At 41.0% G+C, this 25,019-nt stretch overlaps 1 protein-coding gene across 1 annotated transcript in view; it reads right to left on the reverse strand.

Moving 5' to 3' along the window:
* Positions 1-25,019, reverse strand: part of LOC126253402 (late secretory pathway protein AVL9 homolog) — a 125,890-nt gene that overhangs the window by 13,494 nt on the left and 87,377 nt on the right. The window contains exons 7-10 of the mRNA XM_049954702.1: positions 24,002-24,221; positions 12,618-12,789; positions 7,766-7,854; positions 2,375-2,629 (exon numbers count right to left, since the gene is read on the reverse strand). Of these exons, the coding sequence (XP_049810659.1) occupies positions 2,388-2,629; positions 7,766-7,854; positions 12,618-12,789; positions 24,002-24,221 (723 nt within the window). The 3' untranslated portion in view covers positions 2,375-2,387. The remainder of the gene's footprint in view (positions 1-2,374; positions 2,630-7,765; positions 7,855-12,617; positions 12,790-24,001; positions 24,222-25,019) is intronic.

Genomic DNA, 25,019 nt, shown 5'->3' on the forward strand with positions numbered 1-25,019 from the left:
AAACGGAAAGTCCTGACCCACGTGGGGCATTTCCGGACTGTTCAAGGAGATTTGAGAAGCTTCTGGAAAGATTTAGCTCACTGAAAGGATCTTTAATGAAAGCAGGAAAAAGCAAAATTGCCAGGGGAAAGTGCTCCAAGGCCCTGAAAAAGCGATCTATAAATGGCAGTCTCGGCAGCAGCAGACGAGTTAAGCACTAAGAGTGTTAGCGAGTCAGTTGCCACAGTAATCATGAGATATCATGCGAGTCCTTGAGAATTGACACTGTAAAGTGACAGTTCAATGATGCTGCAGTAAACTGTGAGAAGACTGTACACATTTGAGGTAGGCACAGTTTTTCCAGTAAATATCCAGCCACAGCTCTTACATTGAGTTTACTACCTGTTAGTAAAGAACAAGCTCTGTAGAGCTTATCTCTCAAGGTAGCAAAAGATAATATACAAAGGAACAAGTGCCACCTCATACATGTCTCCTAGTGTCTAGCTGCACTAATCGCAATGAAGAATAATTGGTTGTGTACAGCAAGGAATGAGCACTGTCTCACACTCATCTCTTATCTCAATTCGAGTATTTAATGGTATCATCAGAACATGTCGTTAGCAAAGCACTCGTCTTTGATAGCAGAAGGCAGTACTTGGGAAGGGAGTAAGGTTGAATTATTGAAAAATAAAGTGTTCTTAAATTGTATTGGAAGTGTTTGCACCCTTATTCGCTTACGTGTCATCTCCACTCCGACATCACCTCTCCTAAATATCCTAGGAGACTTTCTACCACTCACTCTGCCATGCAGGCCACACCTTTATACAAGGCTGGTGGGATGCAACAACTGTTGCAGCTCGTGTTTCATTTGTTGTGCCATATTTCAGGTGGTCTTTGTGAACACTTTTTGTTAGCATTAATTTCTCTCCTGTAGAAGCACATACTATTGCCAAGGTTTTTTTTCCAGTTTTAAAGTCAATTCCATTTCTGCTACTGTTTAGGCACGTTCATAAGAAGCCGAGATGGGCAGTATTCATTGCCACAGTTGGCAGTGCGATGAAACTTGCTGCCTGCTGACCACTCTCCTCCTCGCCATTCCTTCCAGTGCTTGGCTAGCTGGTGCCACAGTTCACTGCTCACCCTCCTACCCTTCTGAATTCTTCAAATTAAATCTGTGCGTGACCTCAACTGCCAAAGCTTCATCTCTAAATGTAAGACAATCCCACAGTTAACATAGTACATGGTGTAAAAATAATGACCTCCGGGACAACAGTTTAATCTGTGAATGTAGGACAACCTTGTATTTTTCAAATAACAAACTCTGGGGAAAAAACTGTCTTGTACTCGATGAATACGGTACATAAACCTTTTTGATAAACTTGGTCCTTGACTTACAATATTTTTCAAGTTAAGATTTATGATTGGCTGTTGGAACATCAATTCTACAAAGTAACAGATTTTTTTTAAAATAAGCAATCTTGATTTTTTTTAACAACATTGATAAAGCAGAAGCATTTAATTTAATTAACCTTTCCTATCAAAATATTCTTACCACCACCTGTTTATTTAATGACCAATGCTACTCCACTGTCAATGGTTAATGAAGACTCTTATATCAATTTAACAAAAAAATGCTGCTTTCGAGTCTCAAGCTTTTATAGAATGAGATTTTTCACTCTGCAGTGGAGTATGTGCTGATACGAAACTTCCTGGCGCATTAAAACTGCGTGCCAGACCGAGAATCGAACTCGGGACCTTTGCCTTTCGTGGACAAGTGCTCTACCGACTGGACTACCCGAGCACAACTCATGACCCATCCTCACAGCTTTACTTCCACCAGTACCTTGTCTCCTACCCTCCAAACTTCACAGAAGCTTTCCTGTGAAATTTGCAGGAGTGGCACTCCTGGAAGAAAGGATATATCGAAGACATGGCTTAGCCACAGCTTGGGTGACGTTTCCAGAATCAGATTTTCACTCTGCAGTGTAGCGTGCTCCTATATGAAACTTCCTGGCAGATTAAAATTGTGTGCTGGATTGAAAACTATATTCTTTCAGAGTGCTACTTTTGCAAGTTTCACAGGAGAGCTTCTGTGAAGTTTGGAAGGTAAGAGATGAGGTACTGGTGGAAACAAAGCTGTGAGGATGGGTCATTAGTCGTGCTTGGGTAGCTCAGTTGGAACAGCACTTGTTTAAAAAAAGCTGCGTAGTTAATTTTGTATTTGTTTGCAAGCACACGTGTACCAGGGCTGCAGACATGTATGTGTAAATGAACAAAAAATTTATTAAATAATTTTTGGAGGTGACGATTAAAATTTTATGTATTAACAAAGAAAAGGCCACCTGTCATACAGATTTGGAGGTACTTCAGCTTCTGTGTCTCGTGGAAGACTCACCTCAGCCATGGCACTAGTTAACAGTGGTGGTGGAGGGCGCTGGCTGCTCCACCGTGGGCGACCTGTGCATGTCAGTCGCTGAACCGGGTGTCTGCAGGGCGTCTGCAGCCTCGTCGACGGCACCTGTGCTGCCCTCACAGGTCCCCTCGCCTTCATCAGAGGCAGAGCTGGCTGCTGTGCTGCCACCCGGAGGGGCAGTTGTCAGTGTGCTCCACCAGCTGGAGAGAGCACCTCGCGCTTGGGACAGGGCGCCTCCTATAAAACCGAAACACTGGGGCTGACACTCTGGCAATAGTTTATTTCTATGATACTAACGAGTCCTGTGTGAAATACAAATAATGGTCAGAATGATTCTCATCAGGGTCTTCAATGAGGAGGAAGCAGTCGATGAAAGAGCCAGACAAAATTCAGACTATGATTGAACACTTACAAACCTAAACACTTACAAATCCGTAGCATAACACATCAAATTCAAACACTGTACAGTAGCAAAATCTAAATGTCTACATGCAGCAGAGAACTGCCAGAAACGGACTCTCGGAAACAGGGTAAAAAGAAAATCTCTTTAAGAGATCCTGAGGGAAAAAATAAAAGCTGAGGACTTCTCATTTCATTGGAGGTCAACCAATGAATCACATCAAAAGTTTTGAAACATCTCCGCCACAATAAAGCAGAGAAGGCTGGCCTTCTATGGTACATTGCAATAATTAAACCAAAAAGGATTATAAATAAGATTACAAGTGAATAATAATATTATTATTATTATTTTATGGTTTTTTCCGTGTATTTTGGTGTATTTTTGTGAATTTTTTCGCACATATTTTTATGTTATTTATGTATTTTTACGTGTTTTTATCCTCTACCACAATCCTTGCTCCTTCCATCTGTGCCAATATAAAAAAAGCTTCCTTATCCCCTGCCAGAACTCTGTCCCACATACTGTTCCTGCATTGCTGCTTGACTCATGCAACCCCCAAATGGCCTTCCCGTAAGATTAACCATCTCCGGCTGCAGCCCTCTCCACAATGACCTCGATCTGTTCAAATTCTGCCGGTCCTTAGCTCTCACCAACATAGTCCTTATCCTTTTCATGATATTGTCATTATTCCATCCTCAATTTTCCACTGCTTGACATTACCAGTGAAGTCAAAGACAAGTCACATGGTTGAAAAAGAACACTCGGATTTCAAACACAGAAAGTTGCAAGTGGATCTTACCTTCACTATTTTAAGCTTTAGATGGAATAGTAATCATCAAAATTATGATAGCTTATACTTATTATCCTATGGTGATGTTTTGTGACATGATGATGATGTGTAGATGGATACTGGTAGCACAATAAAGAGATTCACTTAGCAGATCTTTATTTCCAGCAGGCTCTTATAAAACGTGTTACAGTTGCCTGTCATTGATTAGCAAAAAGACTGAAATTGTCACTAACACTTTAGGTGGCATCCTCCTTCAAAGTGAACAGACTAATGAAAGCACACACAGACACATGCACAGCTGCAATGTCCCGGCACTGTAGCCCAATTGGGTGAGGAGTTGTTTTGGTTATGTTAGTGAGAGGCGAAAGGAGTTTGGGTGGGGTGAAGGGAGATGGGGAGCGGCGGTGAGGGGAGGGGGGGGGTATGGGGAAGGCAGCAGGGGAAGTCACATTTTTCACACACTGGAGTGTAACATAGGAAGAGGGTTCAAATGGCTCTGAGCACTATGGGACTTAACATCTGTGGTCATCAGTCCCCTAGAACTTAGAACTACTTAAACCTAACTAACCTAAGGACATCACACACATCCATGCCCGAGGCAGGATTCGAACCTGCGACCGTAGCAGTCGCGCGGTTCCGGACTGAGCGCCTAGAACCGCTAGACCACCGCGGCCGGCTAGGAAGAGGGAAAAGGACAGTGTGGGTATACATTAATGGAGTGACACGGAAAATTAACAGCGTCTTAGCAAAGACAAATCAAGAAACTAATATGATTTTAAGGTACATCTGCCCATGAAACAAAGTATGCTTACATCTTAAGCTGCAAACCAACTACAGCAACACAGCCAAGTTGTGTCTAAAAGTAGTGGAACACCTAATAAATAGCAGTTTGAGCTCAGACGCCCACGAAATAAGTGAATAATTTGTAACTTGTTGCTGCAATGCGCGTAACATTTCTTCTACACAGTTCATTGTCTGCAGATGGAGACACCACATATTTCCATATCTACAAGGACGATGTCACAAACGTTTTTGTCCACACACCAAGATCCCACACACTGCTTGAGCACCTAACTCTTAACTTCAACAGGGAAAATCCACAACGGAAAGTAACATAACTTCAGTGGGGGCAAGCAACTTAATGTATTTACATTTATCTCTTTCCACAATGTTCTACATCCATTTCTGTACTCTGTAAGCAACTGTACAGTCTGTGGCAGAGAGTTCACTGTGCACCAGTCTCATATCAACAACGCTTCCCTCCCCCTTCCCTTCTGCTGCTAGTCCATTCACAGGTGGTACATAGATTGAAAAACTGACTGCAGCCGTCAGAAGGGATCTGAATTTCTGCAATTTTATTGTCATAATCATTACACGAGATTATGTTGGAAGAAGCAGTAAGTGTATCAAATAATTTTTGAATTTGGACTACTAGAATCATCTTTCCTGCTAAAATTCCCTCACTTGTGCTGATTAAAATACGTGATGGATCCTGCATCTCTTGTTTGAATCTTTTATGTTGCTGCTATTAAAGTAGCTTGGTAAGGGTCCAAACTGATTGGCAATACTCAAGAACTGATCAAACAATTGTTTTCTAAGTGACCTCTTCTGTGGGTGAATCTCACTTCCTTAGGATTCCTACAGTAAATATAAATCTGGTATCTGCCTTCCTCAAGACAAACTCCTCGATAATTAACAATTGTGATCAATTCCAGTGACTGAGGTCCGAGTGAAAGATGATATTGGATGTATTTGCAAACATTATACCTATTTATGTATAGAATCAGCTGCCAATATATGCTCCAGGCACTGATCACTTTCAAGTATCTTTGCATTTTGTAACAAGTTCCTAATCAGTGTCACTTAGCCCATCACAACTGCATCACCTGTCACAAGCCTCATAAGGCTAAAGACTGCCACCTAACAGCCTGTCATTCTTTTACTAGTTTCTGGGCCCAATTGAAATGCTTTTGACTTTAGAGGAAATGTTCCTTTTTATCCTCTGGAATGGCAGTATACATACTATTGAATGTTTACGATATGTGCCAGAACTCTTGAACCTTTAGTGAACCGTGTGCTGAGAAAGTAACAATAGGCAAAGAAAACCTTAGAGGACAGTTATTTTTTTTAGTAATGATCGATTTCATTGGGTAACTAATGATAAATTTCATCCACATTTTGAGTTTTTTCCCCATAATGTCTTTTTACTAGGCACCTCCTGCATATTTCTTGTCACACAATAATATGTCACTTAATCATGATCCTGATGCCATCTAAAATTATCTGTGTTCAATCTGTGTTAGCTTCCAGTTAAAACTCTCGCTTCTTCTGCAGGAGCTGACTGATGTGTGTGACTTATTTACTGATAGAGTGACATCGCTTAGTGGTGATGGTTACATGTGTAAATGTGGGAAATCCCCACTGGAACAGAATATGAAGTGGAAGAGAATCGAGGCCACCCCTTTCATCTGTTTTTCTCTGAATGCTCTATGTCTAGCAACTGGTTGTGGGTTCCAATATAGCCACTGTTTGTTACATTTATTAGTTCACATCGGACCTTCTACAGCTGTTTTCATGTTAAGATAAAGCATGAAGTAAGATCCTTATCTTGAAATATTTTATGTTCTTTCATAAGACTAAACTCTGTTACCGATTACATTTCCAAGTTTATAAACTTGATATGAATTTTATATTCAGTAGGGCACTCAAAGACATTGCCTGTTGTCTGTCCTACACTCACATGCCACACTGTAAACAAGAGAGATTCTCAAATCAAGGCCATATCTTGCTGGAGACAGCAATTCTCAAATTTTCTGCAGTGGACAGAATACAGACCTCACCAACCATCATGTGCTGTCTGGGTGCTCAGCTGCGCACCTCACTCTGGTTCGCAATGAGAGCCTGGCATCCGACACTTATCAGATGAGGCATTCATTATCTGTCCCCGAGACAGCTCTGGCAGGCTCCAATATTCGGGCCAAGCGGTCCACATAACTACTGCTACAAGTAGCTAGTGCGGAGGTATTCGTCAGTGTGTTTCCAGTAGCAAAACTTGGCACGTAAACCTGGGACTACACAAGTGTGTATCCTAATTTTGCTTGAGGTTGCTCCACAGAAAGGAAGAAATCCTGTTGGAGTATCTTTAGTACCTGATGCTGATTTGGATTCCCTATCTAGACCAAATATCAACAGAGAGAACATGTGACAGATACTAGGGCTCCAAGCGACAGCCGAAGCTCGCATCTGTGAGGGGCACAGCTGCCTTGCAAGCATGTGAGATGGTGCCGCCTTCTGTAAAGGTCTGCCACTAAATACCACAGCGTGTCTATTGCTGGCCAGCTTGCCAATAGTCACTGAAGCCTCTAGTTACACGCCTTTGAACAGCAGAATGTTAACCTTGCCTGATTTCAATTTGTGATTTGGACTACTCTCTGGAATGTTGCTTTTTTTAAAGGCAACTTTGCTGTGCTCTGGACTTTTTTTTTTTTTTTGTTATTTATTCACTTCATGACCTCCGCTGTCTTTTACCTCCAAAATCACCTGTTCATCTGTCTCTATGTTATCACCAGTGTGAGTAAACATTAACCATGTTCTAACAACGTAGAGTAGTACAGAAGACTATCTTTTTCCATTCGCTGAATGGGTCAGAACCTTCTTGTACTGGTGAATGCAGATCTAAATTGGTGTGATACTTATCTGTTCTACAGAAATGCGTATATCAAATATTTTAATTCAGGCTGCACATTACTGCAATCTAAAACAGTCTGAGCTCTGCAGACTGATCCACTTAGGCCAGAATTCTTTTAGGCAGGGCAGTAGAAACTCCTTTCATACAAAAATAAATATCTGCATGTGCTGGTTTTCTGTATACTGGATGACTCAGCTCTGTCCATCCATCTTACACTAAACTGACATGTCCATCAGTCCAGCTGTCAGTCAGCTGCTGATGAAAAGAAAAGGTGAATTTCTTCAAAATCTCAAGTTTAACTCCATTGTAACACAGCCTCAACACCAAAAAATTTTACACATGGATAGGACAGATATTTCTCTGAAACAGATAAATAACACTATTTATTCCATTTATTCTGATTTCACAACGTCCATCATGTTTCTGCTGCACTAATTTTCTGTTACACTCTCCTTGGGGCAGCACCCAGAGTACAGAAAATAAGCACTCACTCACCAACTGCTCTGCCAGTCGTCGCCACAGCGCGCCCAGTGGATGCCATTGCTTGATTCAGTTTACGACCTCCTTCCGTGTTCTGCATTGTGCTATGTGAAAAAGGAAGGAAAATAAGAAAATACATTAAAAAATGCAATGCAAGAGTAACTGCAGGTATCTTTGCATAACATAAACTGTGCATCAAATGCTATATAGAAATTATGGCTGAAAATATTTATTTGGTGCTTTATTTTTTATGAAATACTGAAAATTATAGCTGGTAAACAACTGATAAGATAAAATACCTATGCTCCTTGTCCTTGCCAAATGAGGTACCTTAATAGCTTTAAGATTGCTCCCAGTAATATACCATCTCATTACATCAGATCTATCCAGTGTATAAACTGACAGTTTCTTCTTGGTTTAGTTATTTAATTTCCTCATCACCACAGACATCTCAACTGTTTTATTACATTTAGTCTCTGATTTGTATTATCAATCCTTTGTGTAACTGACTATATGCATTCTGCACCACTGGAGAGAAGTTTCAATTTTATATTTTCTTGCAAACATCTACAAGATTGTGACTATTAGTCCCATACTGTTCTCCAATCATCTACACAGTTACTTCTTTTGTCTCAACATTTCACTCAGTTCTTTACACACTGTTCACTATTCCCCAATAAAACTGGAATTGTCTTTGTTTATTAGCACCACAAATGTTTTCACAGCACCCCTCAGTTTTCTGAGTTGCTAAATATAAGTTGAATCAGCTTAAATGGGTGTTTTTGGGTTCCGATCCAGCTTTTTCTTAACTCCAGTAAGTTTCTTGTGCCTGACGTACTCAGCTTGAAGTAATTACCCACTGATTTTATCTTCTGTATTATAAGTCTAGATTCTTTCAAAGCATCTAGCAGAATTAGATTCAGCGGATGACTGAAATATCCAAACTGGTTCCACAGACCTTCATTTGTTTTTGAATTTTTAATATTTGATGCCTTATCAATGCTTACAATCACATCATTATCAGAAAGATAGAACTGCTCAGAAATCATTTTCATTTTTTCTGCAAAATAAACACTGTAGCAAAACAGAGTGGAGTTACAAAAATCCTCATATTTCCACAAATTGGTTTCCTGCTCGGCAAACAATATGTCTGATTCAAGCTATCGACAAAAACCTTTTGTCTTTAACAACTGAGACAGGCTGGAAACACATTATGAATGTTCCCTTCACCATCACAACAGGTGGGTCCTTCTCATCTTGGTATCAGCATGGCCTGCCCTTTCTTGTCTACTGATCACACACTTTAACTCGGCCCTTTCCTAATCGGTGGATGTTGGCTGACTTTGTGCAGTTCCATAATGTTTTCACTCATTACCAACCTTAGATGGTCACGGAAAATAGTAGTGGAAGTACTTCTACCTATCAACACCTTACAGTTTACAGATGTAATAGTTATTTTCTAGCAATAAGATGCCATTTTCAATTACTCGAAGTTAGAGTGATGCTTCTTTTTGTGTGACTTCTGCAATGCATTAACCTGCTGCACATTCATTTCTTTTATAAGCTGGCTGCACTGAGAGGAGAAGGCAGCCAATGTGCTACGAGCCAATCGCACGCTTTCCCTCCACACAGGGGCCAAGTTAAAGTGTGTGATCGGTAATCTACCCAACCTACAACCTATACTCTTTTCCAACCTGAGGAAGAAACTAATAGTTCCCTAAGCTAGGAACAGTTTTTTCACTATCAGCAGTGTTTCTCCCCCCTTCCACCGCCCCCCCCCCTTTTTTGCAGAATGACATCACTGAAATGTGACTGGCAATCAATAATGTTCGGATAAGAGTTTTGAGACTGCGGATTGTATAGTTACGACAATTCAGTTGCCATACTCTGACCGTGAACTTATAAATTTACAGTCTGATGCCTTCTCTTCAAACGCTCTCTCACATTATTCACAGCAGTTCCAAAACATAATGTTTGGCCACATATATCACACTATGCACTCTTGATTCTTTTGTGCCTTACAGAACATCATCCCCACAAGTAACCGGACTTTTGCATTTTATTCACTGTTGAAAACCACACAAAACGGACTGTAAAATTACTAAACTTCATTTTGCTATTCATGCTATATTCACATGCAGCGGAACTAGTAAGTACTCTGCAGTATCCAGCTCCTGTTAACTGTTACCAAACAAATGAATACACTTCAACTGCAAGTAAGAGCCTGCCCATCTGAAGCTTTTAATAAGCTGCAGCTGACAATACTTCCAAGGAATAAATGTGTTGATGGCAAAGCGAATAACACATAGCCAGTTGCAAGACAATTCTGAGATTACTTATTACACTGACAAGTAACAAAGAGTCTTGAATTTGTCCTAAATTACTGAAATTTTAAAGACAAGACTAAAGGTATTTTTATGGTTACATTTAATGTCATCCATCCATGATGTTTTCCATTCATTGTATCTCTCCACCCAATTCTGCTGGAAACCTCATTTCATATCTGTCAAATTAATCTTTAGCATCCCTCAGTACCATCACATTTCAAACACTTTGATTCTGCTGTTTTCCCATAGTCCAATGAGTATATGTAGATGTACTGTTATGTTTTGCAGGTCCAAAGAATGATGACATATAAGAAACTATTGGGATGGTATAATCTTTTTGTTTCAAAGAACATACATTCTAGCATCTAAAATTTGTAACAGACGCAATAGGTAATCTGAGAATATTAACAGTCACTGTGGCTATATGGGAGAATGTACTGTAACAGAAATGAACCACTTGAATACCTCTGCTCTGAAATACATATATCAAAGAGTTTCTAGATAATGTCATGCATGGAGAAAACATTCTCTTTGTTGATGACAGCAATACTGCAATTACCGATAACACATCAAAATTCTTGATCAGAACAAAAATGAAACCCTCAGGGATGCTTACAAGTCAATGTTCAATTAACACTGAATATAAAGAAAACAAACAGCATTGATATCAGTCTGCAGTGGGAAAATAATACTTTCACATTAGATGTAGATGACAATTCCATAAATTGTGTAACATACAAAATTTTAGGGATGAATATTGACTTTCAGTTGAAATCAAATGAACACACAAAGATACTACTGAAGATAATGTCAATAGCATGTTATGCCCTTAGGTTCCTGAGAGCAGTTTGTAAAAGCAAGTGTCTCAGTCACATATTATTCCTATGTGCACTCAGTCCTTGGTGATGGTATTGTTTTAATTTTGGGATTCAAGTGCACAAACTGTGGTCACAGTGTCTAAATACAGAAAAGTGCCAAATGAATAACAACTGAAATCAATAACTGGGCTCACTGTATAACTCTGTTTAAAGTGTTGGGGATTCTAACAGCACCATGTTAGTACATTGATCAATCCATCAGTAGTTATTACACTAACACCTCTATTCATTCACATAAAACAAGAGCACAATTAAACTTACGTATAGCAAGTGAAATTTTAGAAAGTTTCAAAACAGTAATTTCTACGAGGGAATCAAACTAAATAAAAATCTCTGAATAAAATTATATCTAAAAACAAAGATGATGTGACTTACCATACGAAAGCGCTGGCAGGTCGATAGACACACAAACAAACACAATCATACACACAAAATTCTAGCTTTCGCAACCAATGGTTGCTTCGTCAGGAAAGAGGGAAGGAGAGGAGAAGATGAAAGGATGTGGGTTTTAAGGGAGAGGATAAGGAGTCATTCCAATCCCGGGAGCGGAAAGACTTACCTTAGGGGGAAAAAAGGACAGGTATACACTCGCACACACACCCATATCCAACCACACATGTCAAATGTCTGCTTGTGTCTGTGTATGTGTGGTTGGATATGGGTGTGTGTGCACGCGAGTGTATACCTGTCCTTTTTTCCCCCCAAGGTAAGTCTTTCCACTCCCGGGATTGGAATGACTCCTTACCCTCTCCCTTAAAACCCACATCCTTTCATCTTCTCCTCTCCTTCCCTCTTTCCTGACGAAGCAACCATTGGTTGCGAAAGCTAGAATTTTGTGTGTATGATTGTGTTTGTGTGTCTATCGACCTGCCAGCGCTTTCGTATGGTAAGTCACATCATCTTTGTTTTTGGATATATTTTTCCTGGGTGGAATGTTTCCCTCTATTATATTCTGAATAAAATTAAATAGATAACTAAATACAACAAGTTCATAGGGTTGGGTTGGGTAGGGTTGGGTTGGGTTGTTTGCAGGAAGAGACCAGACAGCAAAGTCATCGGTCTCATCTGAGTGGGGATGGGAAAAGGAGTCGGCCGTACCCTTTTAAAGGAACCATCCCGGCGTTTGCTTGGAGGGATTTAGGAAAATCACGGAAAACCTAAATCAGGATGGTCGGACGTTGGATTGAACAGTCGTCCTCCTGAATGCGAGTCCAGTGTGCTAACCACTACGCCACCTCGCTCGGTCAACAAGTTTATACAATCAGTTAAAGCACACTTCTTAAATAATACATACTATACAGTAAAGAATTACTTTTATAACAGAAATCGGGGATTGGGAAAAAAAATGGTCGGAAAAATTTAAAAAGCATGCTGCTGGAAAATGCTAAGCCCAAGATCTGTGACGGAAAATGCTACAATCTTTTTTTCCTGAATTCAATGTCAGCTTTACAACAGGATGCACAGTGACACAAATAAACAATTATTAAAAAGTACAAGTCTTAAGACATTTCTCAGCCTCTAAACATCAAAGAGCATTCTTCGTAACCAACTTCTTTACACTAGACTAGCTTGTAAGCCTTAGTGAATCACACCATTGTGATTTTCACTTGAGTCACTTTCTAAATTAAGAATAACATAAAATCAATCCCTTGTAATACTAACTGTGACAGCCTTAGCTTCATGTCCGAAACTGAAAGTTGTCCAGCAAACGGATGGCCTGGGTTCACATCCCATATAGCAGAATGGTCAGAACTGACCCACATTTTATAATTGTGCGTATCTTTCCATGCTGACATGAAATTTGCATTAAAATGTTCAATTTCCCGGCTTCCATCTGAAACAATAGAATACACACACAGTACAGTAATAAAGTGTTCTCTCTCTCTCTCTCTCTCTCTCTCTCTCTCTCTCTCTCTCTCTCTCACACACACACACACACACACACACACACATACACACACACACACTTGTGAAACAAATACATTTTCACGATTTCATAAACCCTTGCATTACCAAGCGGGGCATTATGACTTTCCCATACAATAATTTTGCCTGAAGAGCTATATACCTGTGATTTTGGGATTTTGTCCTGAAATGATTGAAACTGTATTCACACTCACGACTGACCCAATTCTTCTGTTTTTATAGTCATTGGTGAGGTATATTAGGATGGGCGGGGGGGGGGGGGGAGGGGGGGGGTTGGTGAGAGACTACACTGCTTGGTTTCAAATGTCTTATTTGTCAAAAATGAAGTTGTAGAAAATATTTTTCTCATTCATCATTATTACTCAATTTTTCCACAGTCAAGTTTTACCACACATACATTGTTTAGCCCAAATAACATATTCCATCATCTACTGTTTGTGATTACTACTGTGTAGTTTAATTACATGTTCACTGTTGAGTTGGAATCACAAGAGACCATATTTCAACTGATAGTAAGAATATTCCATAAAACTTTGGGCTTGCAGTTGCATAAATTTATGCAGCTGCACACCTGAAATTTTATGGAATAATCGTTGCCCCACAAGAATATGAAGATGATAGTAAAAATGACCAATGGATCATTTAGGGAGGTGATATTGGAAATTCTAGATAATTACAATGTCAGCAACAACGAAAATGGGTGGGACATTGACAATGAATTGAATGACCATATGGAACCTCTCGACAAAGACCATATTACATCACTGGGTGTCTGCCCCCTCAAGCTGAGTGGTCAGCACATCTGACTTCCATGCAGCAGGCCGAGGTTTGGTTCCTGTCGGCTTAGAGATTTTCTCTGTGTGGGGACTTAGTGTTGTGTTGTCCTCATCACCATATCATCATCATCATTGAAACCCAAATGGCCCAGTGCAGGGTCAACTGAAAAGACTTGCAAATTGGTGGGGACTCCCACCCATCGATACCGTATGATCATTTCTCAACATTAGGTGAAGTTGAAGATGAACTAGCAGAAGATGTATCAGAAGATAATAAAGAAGAAGATGAAAACATTGGAAATGCACTTTTCTAGGACTGGGCTAGAATTTTCTGGTGAACCACCAAAAGTTGAGCGGCACTAACTTCAGAACATTTTGAATATAACATCTGGTCCAATGTATCATATCTCATCTTAAGAACTTGGGCCATCTCAAATGGCTGATGGGAACATGGAGCACAATGTACTAAAACACAGACAATTATCTTTTATTCTAAGTACTGGTAACAATAAGAAAATAATGAATACATATCTTTCTGGTAAGAGTTGCCTCTACAAGTTTGTATTCTTAACAGAAATTGGAAACAAAATGCAATACCCATTGACTGGAAACAGGGAGTCTTAACTCCATTATTTAAAAAATGGTGACAGGAACAAGTACACTAACTACAAAAGCCGAACTCTGTTATCCCACAGATGCAAAATCTACAATTTCACACTTCTGTTACACCCCAGGATAGTATCCCCGGTAGACACTAAAAATTCATCCAAGTTGTGCATTGGCAGCTCCCGGATACCGATCCAACTGTGTCAATTACCAATAGACTGCTAACTAGGTGGAAATGCTGAGCAAGTCATGGCAGACAGAGAAGCTATTGCAGGAGGTGGTAAGGACCAAGTCTCTAAAGGAACCGGGAGGTGGCCACTAAGGCCTTTCTTAGAGGGGGTATAAACTGCAGCACTGAACGCCTGTATTCTGTACACACAAAGATTTTCCAAGTGGCAGGAGAATAATTGGAGCCAACCAAAACTCTTCACAACTGAGCTGGCATTTAGACTCAGCAAAGACAACATGGAGGGAAGAGTTACAAATATCAACGGTCTTCATAAGGATGTACAAGATGCTCTTAAAGCAATTTGAGTAAGAAAAAAAACTGATAGTACTGATTTGATGTACTGTGTGACCACATATTGTGCAGTTGCTTGTGGAGTGTTCACATAGCTGTGGTTTTACCAGGTGTACCGGTATGAAATGAGCGTTAAGATACAAATGTGTCGATAGGGAACATTTGTTGTGAACGAGCCTTAATTTTTTTTTTTTTTTTGGTTGGTACGACATCTGTCAAAGATATTTAGTATACATCAAGTCATGGAACAAACAACATCATATGTTTTCATCGTGTTAACAATGTCGAATTTTGTACCAGAAAGTGATGATTTGTGGAAAGCATTAATTTTTTTGTTTTCATTTGAAAAAAAGTGCTGCAGAGTCACATCGAATGCTTGTCGAGGCATATGGTGATCATGCTCTACCAGAAGCAACATGCAAAAGATGGTTTCAACAGTTCAGAAATAATGATTTTGATGTAAGAAATGAAGAATGTGGAAGACCACCAAAAAAGTTCGAAGACGCCGAATTGCAAGCAATATTCGATGAAGATGACACCTTGAGTCAGAAGCAAATGGCAGCAATGCTAAATGTTGCACAACAAACAATTTCTGACCGTTGGAAAGCTATGGGAAAGATCCAAAAGTGTGGAAAATGAGTGCCACATGAATTGAATGAAAGACAGATGGAAAACTGAAAAACCATTTGTCAAATTTTGTTTCAAAGACATGAAAGAAAATCAATTTTGCATCGAATTGTTACTGTCGATGAAAAATGGATTTATTTTAAGAATCCTAAACGGGAAAATCCATGGGTTAATTCGGGACAATCATCAACATCGACTGCAAAACCAGATCGATTCGGCAAGAAGACAATGCTCTGTGTTTGGTGGGATCAGAAAGGTGTGGTGTATCGTGAGCTTCTAAAACCCGGTGAAACTGTGAATACTAATCGCTACAGACAACAAATGATCTATTTTACCTATGCATTGATCGAAGGGGGGGAAAAAAAAAAAAAAAAAAAAATACCAACAACAACAACAGAATGGGCCAGAAGACATGGCAAAGTAATTTTTTTACACGACAATGCACCTGCACACAAATCAAAACTGGTTCAGGATACAATCAAAACACTTGACTGGGAGCTGCTACCCCACCCAACATATTCACCAACCTTGGCCCCTGCCGACTACCATTTGTTGTCATCAATGGGACACGCATTGGCTGAGGAACACTTCGATTCCTACGAAGAAGTCGAAAATTGGGTGTCTGCTTGGTTTGCTTCAAAAGACGAACATTTCTATTGGTGTGGTGTCCACAAATTGCCAGAAAGGTGGTCAAAATGTATAGAAAGCAATGGTCAGTACTTTGAATAAAATGTTTTTACTTTTCAATTCAAAATTAGTGTTTCATTTTCACAAAAAACGCTCATTTCATACCGGTACACCTGGTAGATATAGAAGAATTCAGAAAAATTGGCCATAAAATCTGCAAAACCATGACAAGTGATTTGTTGTAGAATATGAACGGTAAAACAGTCTCTCTAAGAGCTGCAGATGAGAAGACAAGTATGGTAGACAACTTATAGTACTTGGGTAACACTGTTTCCTCACAGAGGAGAGAATGGAAACAGAATACTGAAAGCTTTCAAACTGTGCCATATGCTACAATAGATACACAGGATTGGAAAATTTCTGCTAGGTTCTAAGATCAGCCAACTCAAAATGTCCCTCGTACCCACACTATCATATGGACTAAAGCAGCAACATTTATTGGACGGAATGATAACTGTACCGAATAAGAATTGTCCCCACACAATAGAAATTGTGTTGCTCTGACCTTCCCTGCAGAAACAAAAATTATATATAAGATGATGCGACCAACCAAACGAAAGCGCTGGCACGTCGATAGACACACAAACAAACACAAACATACACACAAAATTCAAGCCTTCGCAACAAACTGTTGGCTCATCAGGAAAGAGGCAAGGAGAGGGAAAGACGAAAGGCTGTGGGTTTTAAGGGAGAGGGTAAGGAGTCATTCCAATCCCGGGAGCGGAAAGACTTACCTTAGGGGGAAAAAAGGACGGGTATACACTCTCACACACACACATATCCATCCACACATATACACACACAAGCAGACATCTCACAAGCAGACATATTTAAAGACAAACTCTTTATCTTTAAATATGTCTGCTTGTGTCTGTATATGTGTGGATGGATGTGTGTGTGTGTGTGTGCGCGCACGCAAGTGTATACCTGTCCTTTTTTCCCCAAGGTAAGTCTTTCCACTCCCAGGATTGGAATGACTCCTTACCCTCTCCCTTAAAACCCACATCCTTTCGTCTTTCCCTCTCCTTCCCTCTTTCCTGATGAGGCAACAGTTTGTTGCGAAAGCTTGAATTTTGTGTGTGTTTGTGTGTCTATCGACCTGCCAGCGCTTTTGTATGGTAAGTCACATCATCTTTGTTTTAACATTCCATGTGGGAAAAATATATTTAAAAACAAAGATGATGTGACTTACCAAACGAAAGCGCTGACAGGTCGATAGACACACAAACACAAACACACACACAAAATTCAAGCTTTTGCAACAAACTGTTGCCTCATCAGGAAAGAGGAAAGGAGAGGGAAAGACGAAAGGATGTGGGTTTTAAGGGAGAGGGTAAAGCTGTCGGCACACGGACTGTGCATCCGAACGTTGAGCGTGCCGAGTTTCTGACATCATAGTGTGGAATAGCATGTTCGGGAGTCTTTCTGAACGTGCAGAGGAATATCTGGCATGTCAGATATTCTGAGCGTCTGTCTGAGCGTTGACCAATGAGATGGCACAACGCCACCTACGTCACATGCACGCCGTCTCCATTCAGTACAGAGTTGTGAGGCGCCATATTGGCATTCATTTCAAGTCTATATGTATATATGACGTTTCTGAGCACCAGCAAATTGAGAATCACTGGAAAACCCGTTGTTAGTTGTGTGATTCGTTCCAATAAAATAATGAGAAACATCATATTCATGGCAAAAGAATTATTGTAACGAGCGTATTATGAGAGTAGGCTATTTGAAGGCAGCGACATACTGAATATCCACCCAAAATGGGTTGTTCTTCGTACAATTTGTTATAATTAAATTTCTATTAATAACATAATTATCTACGATTAACGTTTTTAGCAAGGGGTAACACAATATAATCAAGGCAGCAGGGCTTATTGTTGGTTTAGCGTAATGAGTAGCGTCTCTGTCCCATAATGAACTTTAGCTGGGGCAGTGGTTCGCGTCTTAATTCACCAAATTTTTTTTACCTAACATTCGAGTTTTTATTTAGTTCTGATACTTTATTATTAGTTTAATATAAGTATATCCTATAATATATGATGTTATGTAAATATAAGTTCACCTTTTTTTGAGGGGTGATTTTGTTTGATTGGCTTAATTACAGGACAGCTTGCGCTACTTGTATAAAGATATTTTGCTCCTTTTTCTTTTACGCTTCGTAATTCACATGTTGTGTAGGAACAGTGATCAAGTAAGACTGTCCTTGGGGTTTTACTAAAATGTGGGAATGATGAAATAATGTTTATTTTATGAGGAGAAGTATTCCAAATTTGTACCGCACTGTTTGTAATGGAACTTTTATAAGCCTGTGTCCTTAATGATTGGACATGGTACTTTCCTTTTCGTAGACGATGGAGGAAATGTGCGTTTTAATAGAGCTAACGTGGGAATTTTACGCCCGCCCGTTGAGTAAACAGTGTGATTTACGAACTAGAAACATCCCTCAAACTGCTGCTGGAGTGCGTTGCGATCGCGTATACCACGTTGGGGCCAACGTACAGTATGCACAAGTCGCATCGTTCCTGGGCGTTCAGCAGCACGTTGAACTTGGCACGCTCAACGTTAACATTTGACAGCACGGTCCGTGTGCCGACGGCTTAAGGAGTCATTCCAATCCCGGGAGCGGAAAGACTTACCTTAGGACGAAAAAAAGGATGGGTATACTCTCGCGCACACACACACATATCCATCCACACATATACCTTTTTTGTTGAATGACAGGTGAGGTATGAGTGGCGGCAACTTGAAATTAGCGGAGATTGAGTCCTGGTGGATAACGGGAAGAGAGGATATATTGAAGAGCAAGTTCCCATCTCCGGAGTTCGGATAGGTTGGTGTTGGTGGGAAATATCCAGATAACCTGGACGGTGTAACACTGTGCCAAGATGTGCTGGCTATGCACCAAGGCATGTTTAGCCACAGGGTGATCCTCATTACCAATAAACGCTGTCTGCCTGTGTCCATTCATGCGAATGGACAGTTTGTTGCTGGTCATTCCCACATAGAATGCATCACAGTGTAGGCAGGTCAGTTGGTAAATCACGTGGGTGCTTTCACACGTGGCTCTGCCTTTGATCGTGTACACCTTCCGGGTTACAGGACTGGAGTAGGTGGTGGTGGGAGGGTGCATGGGACAGGTTTTACACCGGGGGCGGTTACAAGGGTAGGAGCCAGAGGGTAGGGAAGGTGGTTTGGGGATTTCATAGGGATGAACTAACAGGTTACGAAGGTTAGGTGGACGGCGGAAAGACACTCTTGGTGGAGTGGGGAGGATTTCATGAAGGATGGATCTCACTTCAGGGCAGGATTTGAGGAAGTTGTATCCCCGCTGGAGAGCCACATTCAGAGTCTGGTCCAGTCCCAGAAAGTATCCTGTCACAAGTGGGGCACTTTTGTGGTTCTTCTGTGGGAGGTTCTGGGTTTGAGGGGATGAGGAAGTGGCTCTGGTTACTTGCTTCTGTACCAGGTCAGGAGGGTAGTTACAGGATGCGAAAGCTGTTGTCAGGTGGTTGGTGTAATGGTTCAGGGATTCTGGACTGGAGCAGATTCGTTTGCCACGAAGACCTAGGCTGTAGGGAAGGGACCGTTTGATGTGGAATGGGTGGCAGCTGTCATAATGCAGGTACTGTTGCTTGTTGGTGGGTTTGATGTGGACGGACGTGTGAAGCTGGCCATCGGACAGATGGAGGTCAACGTCAAGGAAAGTGGCGTGGCATTTGGAATAGGACCAGGTGAATCTGATGGAACCAAAGGAGTTGAGGTTGGAGAGGAAATTCTGGAGTTCTTCTTCACTGTGAGTCCAGATCATGAAGATGTCATCAATAAATCTGTACCAAACTTTGGGTTGGCAGGCCTGGGTAACCAAGAAGGCTTCCTCTAGGTGACCCATGAATAGGTTGGCGTACAAGGGGGCCATCCTGGTACCCGTGGCTGTTCCCTTTAATTGTTGATATGTCTGGCCTTCAAAAGTGAAGAAGTTGTGGGTCAGGATGAAGCTGGCTAAGGTAATGAGGAAAGAGGTTTTAGGTAGGGTGGCAGGTGATCGGCGTGAAAGGAAGTGCTCCATTGCAGCGAGGCCCTGGACGTGCGGGATATTTGTGTATAAGGAAGTGGCATCAATGGTTACAAGGATGGTTTCCGGGGGTAACAGACTGGGTAAGGATTCCAGGCGTTCGAGAAAGTGGTTGGTGTCTTTGATGAAGGATGGGAGACTGCATGTAATGGGTTGAAGGTGTTGATCTACGTAGGCAGAGAGATGTTCTGTGGGGGCTTGGTAACCAGCTACAATGGGGCGGCCGGGATGATTGGGTTTGTGAATTTTAGGAAGAAGGTAGAAGGTAGGGGTGCGGGGCGTCGGTGGGGTCAGGAGGTTGATGGAGCCAGGTGAAAGGTTTTGCAGGGGGCCTAAGGTTCTGAGGATTCCTTGAAGCTCCGCCTGGACATCGGGAATGGGATTACCTTGGCAAACTTTGTATGTGGTGTTGTCTGAAAGCTGACGCAGTCCCTCAGCCACATACTCCCGACGATCAAGTACCACGGTCGTGGAACCCTTGTCCGCCGGAAGAATGACGACGGATCGGTCAGCCCTCAGATCACGGATAGCCTGGGCTTCAGCAGTGGTGATGTTGGGAGTAGGATTAAGGTTTTTTAAGAAGGATTGAGATGCAAGGCTGGAAGTCAGAAATTCCTGGAAGGTTTGGAGAGGGTGATTTTGAGGAAGAGGAGGTGGGTCCCGCTGCGACGGAGGACGGAACTGTTCCAGGCAGGGTTCAATTTGGATAGTGTCCTGGGGAGTTGGATCATTAGGAGTAGGATTAGGATCATTTTTCTTCGTGGCAAAGTGACATTTCCAGCAGAGAGTACGAGTGTAGGACAGTAAATCTTTGACGAGGGCTGTTTGGTTGAATCTGGGAGTGGGGCTGAAGGTGAGGCCTTTGGATAGGACAGAGGTTTCAGATTGGGAGAGAGGTTTGGAGGAAAGGTTAACTACTGAATTAGGGTGTTGTGGTTCCAGATTGTGTTGACTGGAATTTTGAGGTTTTGGAGGGAGTGGAGCTGGAAGTGGGAGATTGAGTAGATGGGAGAGACTGGGTTTGTGTGCAATGAGAGGAGTTTGAGGTTTGCTGGAAAGGTTGTGAAGGGTGAATGAGTTGCCTTTCCGGAGGTGGGAAACCAGGAGATTGGATAGTTTTTTGAGGTGGAGGGTGGCATGCTGTTCTAATTTGCGGTTGGCCTGTAGGAGGATGCTCTGAACAGCCAGTGTGGATGTGGGAGAGGAAAGATTAAGGACTTTTATTAAGGATAGGAGTTGACGGGTGTGTTCATTGGCTAAGTTGATGTGTAGGTGAAGGATTAGGTGGGTGAGGGCAATGGATTGTTCAGTTTGGAATTGGTATAGGGACTGATGGAAAGAAGGGTTGCAGCCAGAGATGGGAATTTTAAAGTGTGAGCCCTTTGGGGGTAATGCCAAATGTCAGACAAGCCTGAGAAAATAGAATATGGGAGCGTAATCTGGCTAGGGCGAAGGCATGTTTGCGGAGGGAAAGTAAATAAAACTTAATGGGGTCGTTGTGGGGGTGTTGTGAGGGTGACATGGTATTAGAAGGTGGAAAGTGTAACATGAGGCTGAAATGAAAATGAAAATAAAAATATATGGGGAGAGATAAAGGTGAACTGGAAAGTAACTGGAGATCTGGTGTGAAAAAGGCGAAAAGGTGTTGGTTACAGCTGGGCTATGATGGACTTTGGTCGGTAGACAACGATGTGCACAAAGGTTAGGTGGTTGTGTTGCCGCCAAAACACGTTAAAGGACGGAGAAATTCGGGAAAATTTCGAAAAAACTGCGTGTAATGTATTAAAAGGAGTGGTTTTGTGGTGGCAGATTATGAAAATGAGGCTAACAATTGTCTGACAAAGAAATAATGACGTTAAAACCTGTGGGAAGCGGCTAAAAATTATCAGTGATGTGGGAAAAACGGAAATGGAAATAAAGCAAAAGTTATTAGAAATAGCCGAAATGGTTGTTTAAAAGGTGAAAGGAACTGTTTGTGAACTAGAAACGGTGGATTTTATAGCAGCGGTAGTGTTGAAAGCAGCAAAAAAAATTTTTTTGGTTATGGTTTGGAAGTGGGTTACGTGTTGTTGAGTATATATAGGCGGGATAAAATTGTATAGCAGATTACGGTAAAAAGGAGAAGGTGAATACAAAGTGAAACTACTGGCAAAAACACAAAGAGAAAATAAGACGACAGGAAAGATTTCGAATGCAACAGTGACAATAACAAACGTAATTGTTGGGTTCAAATTAATGATATTAATATAATAGAGGGAAACATTCCACGTGGGAAAAATATATCTAAAAACAAAGATGATGTGATTTACCAAACAAAAGCACTGGCAGGTCGATAGACACACAAACAAACACAAATATACACACAAAATTCAAGCTTTCGCAACAAACTGTTGCCTCATCAGGAAAGAGGGAAGGGGAGGGAAAGACGAAAGGATGTGGGTTTCAAGGGAGAGGGTAAGGAGTCATTCCAATCCCGGGAGCGGAGAGACTTACCTTAGGGGGAAAAAAGGACGGGTATACACTCGCACACACACACACATATCCATCCACACATATACCATGGGTGTGTGTGTGTGTGTGTGTGTGTGTGTGTGTGTGTGTGTGTGTGTGTGCGCGCGCGCGTGCGCGCGCGCGCATACTGTTATTCCGTCCTGGGCTTTCCATTGTTTGAAACATGTTGACTGTATTATGTTATTAATCAAAATTAGCGTAACCTGTATGAAATCTATTTACAAAATATATGAAGTATTTTCTTAAATACACTGCAATTTAAGACTATACACGGTCTCTCTCCTAAGAGTTGTCAAGTGCAGTTTCTCTGGTGTTTCCGCAGATAACTGCAATTTTGTTTTTGCAGTGTGTAGCTGGAGTCTTCCCAAACAAATGCAGCTCATCAAGTCTTTTAGACAACACATGGTGTGGACAGAAAGCACCTGTTTCTTTCTTGTTACAAACAAAAAGGCTTTTAAAGCGGAATTTTACGTGCTTGTTCAATATAGTGGTGCAGATTAGTCTAGTGTGATATTTGTTTCAGACATAGGAATTAACAGGTACAGTACAACAAGAATAACCAGACCTCCAGGAGCGACTGAACAGCAGCGCTGCTGCGTGGCAATAGCAGTCAGTGCGGGCCACAGCAGTGCTGTCGCTGCTGGAGTACTGGTTATTTTTCTTGTTGTACTGTACCTGTTAATTCATATGGCTAAAGCAAATATCACACTAAACTAATCTGGGACCATTGTATCGAATGAGTACGTAAAATTCTGCTTTAAAAATAATTTTGTTTGTAAAGGCAACAAAAAAATTCTTCCCTGCAGCACCGGGCATCACATGAAAGACATTGTGAGCAGTATTTGTTTGGGCTGACTCTAGCTAACATTGCAAAATCGAAATTTCAAGTATCTGCCAAAGCATCAGAGAAAATGCGCCTGATGGCTCTTGGGAGAGACACCCGTATACAGGACCACAATACAGTAGAGTGTAAGTAGCGCATAATTTTTTTGACAACAGATAGTATTTTCCAACCAGTGAACTGGAATTTGTTTGGATTTAGTAAAATCCTTTGTGACATCACAGGCCAGAATCCTGGACAAGAATCATGTGGCAGGAAATATTTTTGTATGAACTATAACTCTGCTTTGTGTGTTAGGTTTTAGGCAATTGTTCACTGATCTGCTCACTATAGGAAACGTGCCAGTAAAAGATATAGGTTACTGAAAATTAAATTTATTATTTGTGAAAACCATCACAAACTGTGAAATTTAATGAAATGATGACATTCTAGCAGTAGCTGCACATATTTACCCTTCAGTAAGATGTTACCTACCCTGCAAGAGAGACGTGCGCAGAAGGCAAAGTAGGTAGGCACGGAACTGTGCCCGTATCCACTCGTCACCCCCCTCCCACCCGACACCATCCAGGAAGACATCGTGCCGATCCTCTGACACTTGTCGCACAACATAATCCGCAAACCGCAGGTCTTCTGTCGTCAGGTGCAGGAGCCGCCTCAGTTCAGGTTCCTGCGTTTCTACTTTTGCACTCTCTACCTGTTACACAAAACAATGACAGTTGGCATACTAAATATAAATGTAAACTAAATTTTACTTTTGATTGACATGATTCTGGAAGTCAGTTTATACAGTACTTTCTATTATTGCCACTCTTTGGTTTATGGAACTCAGACTGTTTCCAAAATCCCAATCGATGTTCAGAGTCAAATGCAAGAATTACGTATTCTGGCAACTTTATTTCTTCCTTTCCATTACCATTAACGTATGAGATATGCCGATGATTCTGTAATTCTGTCATATACGGCAATGGACTTTAAGGAACAGTTTAACAGAATTGATAGTGTCCTGAGAAGAGCTTATAAGAGGATTTGAAAGGATGATTAGAATATGTACAGCTAACATTAACATATGTGCTAGTGTGCATTTTATTGTATACTTTTTTTTTTTGGTAACAATCATCATTCAGTGCTACATATAAGGTACAAGGCCTTGTGCACAAGGTGCTTCTTGATTTTAAATGTTTAATTATAACAAACCTTTATATTAAGTGCAACATTTTATCTACATGACAACTTTGTGTGAGGTCCAACTCAAAATGATCACATTTTATAACTTAAATTTTTGGAGACCTAAAGATGACAGAAAAGTCTGTCAATCTGGTTGTTTGAAAAAATAACAAATATTTATGCAATTTTGGGTGTAGAAAGTCTTAGCTAAGTAAAACAGACTGCTCCTTCCAAATTCTCAGCATGAGGAGTTGGGTTGTTTTGGGGTAGGAGACCAAATTGCGAGGCCATCGGTCTCATCAGATTAGGGAAGGATGGGTAAGGGAGT

Source organism: Schistocerca nitens, chromosome 4 (assembly GCF_023898315.1).
Source record: "Schistocerca nitens isolate TAMUIC-IGC-003100 chromosome 4, iqSchNite1.1, whole genome shotgun sequence".
Classification (NCBI taxonomy): Eukaryota; Metazoa; Arthropoda; class Insecta; order Orthoptera; family Acrididae; genus Schistocerca; species Schistocerca nitens.